Source organism: Dicentrarchus labrax, unplaced genomic scaffold (genome assembly GCF_905237075.1).
Source record: "Dicentrarchus labrax unplaced genomic scaffold, dlabrax2021, whole genome shotgun sequence".
NCBI lineage: Eukaryota > Metazoa > Chordata > Actinopteri > Moronidae > Dicentrarchus > Dicentrarchus labrax.
This window is the reverse complement of record NW_026136713.1, coordinates 17,065,973-17,074,137: the sequence shown is the minus strand read 5'-3', so window position 1 is coordinate 17,074,137 and position 8,165 is coordinate 17,065,973. Positions and strand designations below refer to the sequence as shown.

Sequence of the window (8,165 nt, the reverse complement as noted above, 5' to 3'; positions counted from 1 at the left end):
GTGAGTCAATAAAGAGATGTAAAAGAGCATTTTATGGTAGAAAAGTTTTCAAGCCTTTATTTACAAAATAATCTAAAAACAATCCTCTTATATATTGCATATTCTTTTTCTTTTTTTACTCCTTTACAGTGTGGAAGATGTGCTGCAGAAAGAAAGAAAAGCGTTTCAGTTATCGACGCTGAGGGAGGTTAATAAGTGGTGAACCTACACTTCAACACACACCTACGGAAGTTCAGGATACTATTCAACAACACGGCATTTATTCAAACGTTTTAGTACATGCGGCTGTTCTAGGCGGCATGAATGAACTGGAGAGCAATACAAAAACAAAAAATAGTCATTCGAAAGGCCAGAAAAAGTGAATTGAAGCTCCACTGGAACAAAAAAAGATGCATATTAAAAGGCAACGTTATTTATTTTTTTCCCCCCAACAAGTAAAAGTTTTTTCTTCTTTTATTACAACACTAAAACTCTACAAAACCTTAATTTCAATTAAAAATGAACATTTACTCTCAAGAGAGTAGTTTAGGGCAACCTCGGCATGTCTTACAGCAGGCGAGTGTTTTGTTTTTGTTAGATACTTTTTAATTGTTTCTTTAAGGTCTGGTGAATTTAGTTGAAATCAACGCGAGGTCATGTAGAGATGTGATGCATCTGTGTTCGTGTATGCTTGTGTCGTTGAGGGTGTTTACATGCACAAACAATCCACAGTCTTCCTACGAACGTATGCGTGTAGTACGTACTGTATATATCGCGACTACCTGGAGCATTATCATGAGTTCAAAAACGGGAAACGGCAACGAATAGGAAAGAGGAAATGGTCACTTGTTTTAGTCCCATCTATATAAGCAGAATACACCAGCTTGTTAGTTAAAAGGCATCTCACAGTGGGATTAGATCTTATTCATGTCGTAATAAACATTATCTTTATATGAACACATGAGAAAAAACAAAAAACTTCAATGAGATATTCATGTGCACGTAAACAGACTCACTGAGAGATCCCTTTCTCATTATCATACGAGAGATCGGATGACAAGAGGGCGAGCGCACTAACATGTGGTGTCTTATTCCTTCAACTGGGTGTCCATTCACTGTCAGATAACCAGCACAATAAATTAAAGTTTAAAAGGTAAGAATGCAGCTAATAGTAAGGCTGAGCGTGGTGAGGGCGGTTGTGCATGTTCAAAAAATGTAAAACGGGAACGTAGAGAAAGGCAACAAAGAGGAGAGACACCAGAAACATGTTCAGCTTTCCATATAAAATCAGGTTAGAGCTTTAAAGTGCAAAACATTTTCTACAGAACATTTTAGGAAAACTAAAATCCCATATTTTCAAGCATGTTAAATTGAACTGATCCAACCAGGCTGCCTAAACTGCATTGTAGGAATAAAAGACTAAACTCACACGCAGCCAACAGGAACATGTTTAAGGACAGCTGTGATTTCTTTTTCTTTTTTTACCATCATGTTCAGTCATCTAAGGTGAGAAGAGCCTATGAGAAGCAGCTTGCTAAATGATGTGTGTATGTTTGTGTTCTTCCATTATTATTATCATCATCAGCCGGTTGGCGAAGCTTGGCTTCAGTGCCGCACTGATAGTGCACGTTGAACCGCAGGATGGGAGAGTTTCAGAGCGATGTCACGACTGCTGCTTGTTAGCCTCCTCTTCGTAAGCGTTCCCCGTTCCGTTCTGGACGTAGGCCGAGCCGGAGCCCAGCCCGTACAAGTGACCACAGTACTTTGCATCATCGATATGATCCTCAAAGAACATCTGTGGGGACAAATAAAGAAGGCAGACACTTACACGTTAATTTAATGTCATATTATTAAAAGGCATCATAGTCATCATAGAAAAGGTAGCAGCACACACAGATTTCCAGGACAAAGTTGACTAATATCGAATAGAGTGAGAGAGTGAGAGAGAGAGAGAGAGAGAGCGAGCTGTAAATCAAAAGAAGAATGTTTTCTGTCCTCTCAGGGAGCATCACCGGTTAACTGATTGTTAAAATGATTTTGCTGTTGAAGTTTAAATTAATGACTGCTGAGAGCATTAAGGACGCTCGTCCCAGCTTCCAATATTGAATCCACTGATACACTTTCACATCAATTTCATTATTTAAATGTTATTAGGGAGTGAATTCTGGTCCCTGTTTCATAATATCCGTCTGTGCACAAGCACTGACTGACAGGAGATTAATTTGGGACTCTCATTTAGCTCCTATTTGCTCACAGGCTGTATGGTATGAAAACCATTTTGCTGTATATTCATTTATTCATGCAGATGTGCAAACACTGAAAATATATGATTCTCACTCTTTTTATCTTCTAGGAAATTTTCCAGGTCATATAGTTTACTGGTTGTCTAGTATTGACTTCTTTTTAACGATGCAGAGTTCATGGTAAGTGTCTTAGGTTTATTAGAGGAAGGTGATCAGTGTTTTTATGTGGGACACTCCGTGTTAGCTCACTTTTGTTACGCTTGGCTGTTCTGACCACCGCCGATATTTCTGCTGCGGTCTCCAGTGAACTGGCTACAGTTTACTTTAGTTTTCCTATTAACATTATGGCCACAGCCCAGAAGTAACCATTCAAATCAAGTAGAATTTATCTTGTTTTACAGAAAATTTGGCAAGTGAGGAGTTAAAATACCATAAAATATTTCCAGGACAGCATAGATTATTTCCGGGGTTTTTGGTCATTTTAATTCCAGGTGTTTCCATGACTGGAAAACTAGTCTCTAAATTTCCAGGTTTTCCAAGAAGCGTGGGAACCCTGCTACTGTTTGTACGAGGTTTGTTTTTCTTAATTTATGTTTCCCCGCTCGCACCTTGAGAAGAAAATACTTTTTTATTAACTGACCTGATATGTGAAGAATCCCCTTATTTTCAATTGGCTCTTTAACTCTTTATTAAAATGATTCAGCCCATAAGAAATGATGACTGCGATAATAAGTTAAGGTGATCATAGTAGGCGGTACGAGACATTTCTCTCTCTCTCTCTCTGCATTTTTTAGCTTGCACTGCTGCAGCTTTATGTTAATCTGACAGCATTCAATTCACACTTGTGCCACTTTGATAGTGATACATTAATGATACCAGGTCAGACCTAGTGAAGATTATCGTTTTTTTTTACTTAAATGTGACCTCGGTGCTTATTCAGACATGAGACCTGCACGTTAAAGTGCTATCAGATTAACGTAAAGAGATATATGTCTGTAAGGAGCTGAAGAAACACCCCCCTACCCTACCTCTCTCATCTTGAAGAAAGCCATGCCTGTGAGTAAAGAGTCAGAGCCGGCCTGATGCTGTGGTCCGATCCTCTCCAGCTCCAGTTGCTCAGCTACTTCCTGCAGCCCGCCCTGAAAACCAAAACAACCACTTAAGATCCAAGTTTCTAGTCAGATAAAACCTGAGCGTCATACTCACAAGAGATCACAACAGAACACAAAGTTGTTTAGCTTTAAATGAATAAAACAGAAGATACTCTGTGAAACCTGCTGAAACATTTCTTTAAATACCTTCAGGTTTTTACAGCTCTTCATGAGGTACTTCACATCGTAAATGACTGGAAAGTATAAGCGAAGAATCTCAAAGAAGTCCACCTCCTCCTCGGGCAGGTTTGCGTTGGACAGAATCTTGATCAGGTATCCAAAGTCATAGCCGCTGCAAGAACACATACACACAAACACAGGCACAGCTTTCGTTTTTAAAGAGCACACAGTCGGAGGCTTCGAGAGATTCTGTCACTTCCAATCTGTCACGAAGCAAAGATAATTAAAGACAAGATGTTTTTTGTCTGTACCTGCTTGCCCTTATGTCAAGTGTACAAGACAACTACACATGCAAGGATTAACTACACAAAGTCATTATCCAAAAAATATCCTGTTAATGACTAATAGGAACTGAGAAAGGATGGATAAGATAGATCAAGTATCCAATAAGATAAACACCAAATTCACAAGAAAAAAAAAAAAACTAAATTAAAGAAATCCGATGACAAAAACAACAAAGAATATAAATTAAAAACATCATAACATTAAAGCCTGTTGGTAAAGGTGTGTTCTAAATACCTGAAAGAGATGACAGTGGCGTTTCAAACCTAAGCTTTGTTTATTTTCCAAAGCCTGGTTACCTTTAGCCTCAGTTTGCCATGGAGACACAGTGGGAAACTGAGTACGAAATGAAGATGTTAAGCAGCAGAGTGTAGAAAATACCGTCGAGAAGTCGCTTCGTCATTACAGACCAATATAACAAAACAAGTGTTCAATACACTTGAGCAGCAGTTTTTTTTAAATAGCAAATTTTTAACAGGATATTTTCTTGTTTTTAACATGTTTGTAGGCAAAACGATCACAGTTCTGCGTAACATCTTACCTCTCACTAAAAGACAAAAAAATAAAAAATCAAATCAAAATTAAAACACTTTTCCTTCTGAAATGCCACAGCAAACATCATTAGTAAACATTTGAACACAAGAGGATTGTCTGTGTGCAGACATGAAAAGATATAACATACATTGAGAAATATGCTGATAGTATGTGAGGTGGGCATTGGATAAGAGATACTGTGTATTATATATATTGTATATATATTATGGTGAGCAAATGATAACAAAAACTAACACAAAATGTTACTGATGAGTGCTTGTTTGTTGTCAATGTTACGCCTGTGACACTTTGTGATATCTGTAAATCTTCCAATATTCTCCAAAGAGCTGTCTACAGTAAAGCTGCCACAACTTAAATCTGCCTGTACTCAAAAACAGCCTCATACCTGTGAAACGACAGCCACTTGACCCCATCGCAAAGCACCACTCCCGATGTCATCAGCAGCTCTGCAAAGTACAGAGTCTCGATGCCTTCGTCCTCGTGCTTCTTGAACTGAATCCCTGAAGTGGTCAGGAGCTCGATGGAGTCCTGTGCGTACATATCTTCTCTGATGACAAAGACCGAAAAACACTGTTATTATTTCAACCACAGAAGACAGTCAAGTAGGTTTGAGAGCCGTAACCGAACTGTTTTGATTATAAAAAAATAATCTGCATTTTGACAGGGCAAGTATGAGCAACACAGTATGAACACTACATTCTCACATCTAGCTGAGACACTCCTACATTAGCTAGTACAACCACTAAGGTGGACAAATTAAGAGATCGCAGACACATCAGTATCCTTATCGCAGCGTATATGTTGTCCGTTATGTGCCGATATTCCAACGTTCCCGGTATAGGATGTAGAAAAAGTTGCTTGTGGTGTTGCATTGGTGTTAACTGCAGATTACATCGCGATTTACAACACGGTCGTAAGCAGCACAGAATTAGAGAGAAGCTCTCAGGAGTGTCAAAGAGACTTGGTTCACAGTGTTTATGTTAAGTTATTTAACATGTAAACATTAATAAAGTTATTGTTTAAGGAAGCAGCCTGCTGAGTACCTTTGTATGATGATATCAGTGCATTCCAGTTCAACAATGATATCAGTAATGTGTGACTATTTCAAGACAGATCTAAACAGACACGAGTGGATGTTGCATTCAGATCTGTGTTAACGAAACCATCAGTTTTCTGTTGACTGGCATAAATCGGTGCCACGGATGCATTCAAACGCAACAAGAGACAAAAAAAAAAGCTGTCTTACGTGAGGTTAAACTTAAAATTGAACTGCCACGTCGATGTCCCCGGAGGGTATTCTCCTTGCTCGTTCATAAACGTGAGGCCCAGCTGGATTATCTTGAGCAAGTCCACATTGCAGCGCAGTAACTGGTACTGATAGTCGGCGTTGCTCCTGAACTCTCCGATCGGTCTGGCTACTACACCGGGAAACTCGGTGTCCTGCAAGAAGACAGACGACTCACTATGCACAACGAAAACCTGCTTACGTCGGGACAGTTTTTTTTTTTTAAAGCTTTTTTTTGGGGGGGTCTTTTGAGCATCACTCACCATAGCGATGTAGTTGTATTTACGAATGACATGTCGGATCCTCTTCAGCTCCTCCTCCAGGTTGTTGGCCCAAACCTCACATATTTTTTGGCTGTGATCCACAGTGGCTGCGGGCATAGTGCCGCTTCATGCAAAAGACAAAACACAGAACAAACGCTTCAAAAGAGAGTCATACAGCAACCCTGCTTGACCTGTCACAGACCTAATAAGAAGAGGTGGAAGATAGCACAGATACCCAAGAAACACTCACAAACCATTCTGGCTTATCAACACATTAACTGCAGGACATGCAACCTGCTCTGGCACAAAAGACCCCAATGCAAGTCTCATTGTTTCTGAAGGGGAAGCAAATGCAATCTCAGATGTTAAGGCTGAAATGAACAAACCTTTGCATGAATACAGACGCACATGTAGAGGTGGAGGAGGTGGAGGAGGAGGAGGGGAGGGAGGGGGAGACAGCAGCTGTTATAAGGTTATGATAAAGACATACAGGGCTTGGCTTGGCTGTTCACATTAGCTCGTCGCAGGGGAGGTTTCCAGCAGCACTTTGTTTGTATTTTTTTTATTTTGTTGTTGTTGTTGTTGTTGGGGAGGAAGGGGGGGAGGAGAGGAGGAGGAGGGGAGGTTTTGGTGGTGGTGTGGGAAAAGGGAGGGCTAGCTAGGTTTACCTGTAGCAGTTAGCAGCAAGGCTACAAGGGCAGCTAACATGGAGCAGGACAAGTTGGGAGGCTGTCGGGGAGGAAAGGAACACTTCTCGGGCAGAAAGCTCGCTCGACGGGCGAATAAAAGTGTGTGCAAGACATGAAAACACACACACATAAACACACAAACACACACACACACACACACACTCGGCGGCCACTTTGATAACGCATTAAAAAAATAAAAATAAAAATAATAAAAAGCTCACTGTAGCCTCGTGAACTTACCGTTCCCCCAAACCAGGCGGTGTGTGTGTGTGTGTGTGTGTGTGTGTGTTTTTTAAGTGTGTAACGTTACTATCTGAACAACTGTTGGTTTGTTCTACGTTAGTGTGTCGGGATTTGTTTTGTTGTTGTTGTTGTTGTTGTTTTGCTTTCCTGCCGCTAACTTTTAAATAGTTTATATTCAGTAATGTATCGATGTCAACCTACGGCTGCCATCATAGCTGAGCCTGCGACGCGACGTCATCACGTAGGGCAGGAGACGTCATGTGCGTAAGGCATGTACGTTCCCGTTCGTTCGTCAAGAAAAAGGGGAAAGGAGGTGATGTGATTAAGATGTATCCCCCCCGAAATCAACACATTTGTGTCAGTATTATATAAAAAAAAATACAATATGGAAAAATAAAACGTTTATTCTTTGTCAGGATTCTGTAAAAAAAAAATATATATATAAATATACATTTTATTTCTCAAACCAACCGTTCAAGTAAAACTAGAAGCCAAAATACAGCTGAAAGTGGAGCCTTGTTCTGTTATATTATCCCTTTTTTCACTGTGGTGCCTTAATGTAATATACTTTTTGACTAATGTCTGTTAAAAGTGACAATAAAATATAAAAAAAGTATTATTTCCTATCTTATTTGTTCATAAAAATAACATAAAAGGAACATTTAAAGTGGAATTTGTTCACATTTCAAATGTATGTTTAAATGTTTAAATTAAATATGTTCAAAATTGAAAGATTACAAAACTGTGCATGAGATTTACCCAAAACCAACAGATTTGTGTCAATATTTGTGGATATCAATGATACATAACATAAATCTATTCTTTGTTAGTACACATCAGGATTCTGGGAAAAAGAGGATTATTTTGTGTCTCAAACCAACCTTTCAATTAAACTAGAAGCCATTAATACTTTATTATGAAAATAAAAAACAAAAAATTCAGGGATTGTCAACTCATTAATCTTATTTATTTTATTAGTTCCTTTGAACCTTTTAAAATTTAATTTAGAAAGTACTTCTATCGAATCTATATAGAAATGTGTCTATATAGTTAGCATGCTACAAGAATTGTTTATGGAAATATGAGTGTTACCTTATTGCCTATTATTCTGTTAAGTTACTTCTTTAATAATTGATCAAATCTTGTTATGTCTCTGTTTTTAAATGTGTGCACATATTTGTTATATATTATATATAATATATGAATATTTAATTGTATTGTCCTGTATTGCTGTTATGTGCCGAACACTTTAATTTGTTCAGCACTTTGGTAAATTCTGGTTGTTTTAAATGTGC

The 8,165-nt window shown here is 38.7% G+C and overlaps 1 protein-coding gene across 2 annotated transcripts; it reads right to left on the bottom strand.

Moving 5' to 3' along the window:
- Positions 1-29: 29 nt before the first annotated feature.
- cnot7 (CCR4-NOT transcription complex, subunit 7) lies at positions 30-7,122 on the bottom strand. 2 transcript variants are annotated; one of them, XM_051420537.1, is made up of 7 exons: positions 6,868-7,122; positions 5,939-6,062; positions 5,637-5,830; positions 4,776-4,937; positions 3,521-3,665; positions 3,251-3,361; positions 30-1,774 (listed from the first exon to the last, which is right to left on the bottom strand). In XM_051420537.1, the coding sequence occupies exons 2-7, from the start codon at positions 6,053-6,055 to the stop codon at positions 1,643-1,645; spliced, it is 861 nt and encodes a 286-aa protein (XP_051276497.1). In that variant the 5' UTR covers positions 6,056-6,062; positions 6,868-7,122; the 3' UTR covers positions 30-1,642. The 2 variants fall into 2 exon arrangements, with proteins under 2 accessions (XP_051276497.1, XP_051276498.1); XM_051420538.1 differs by lacking the exon at positions 6,868-7,122 and adding an exon at positions 6,607-6,840.
- Between the last annotated feature and the right edge of the window lie 1,043 nt (positions 7,123-8,165).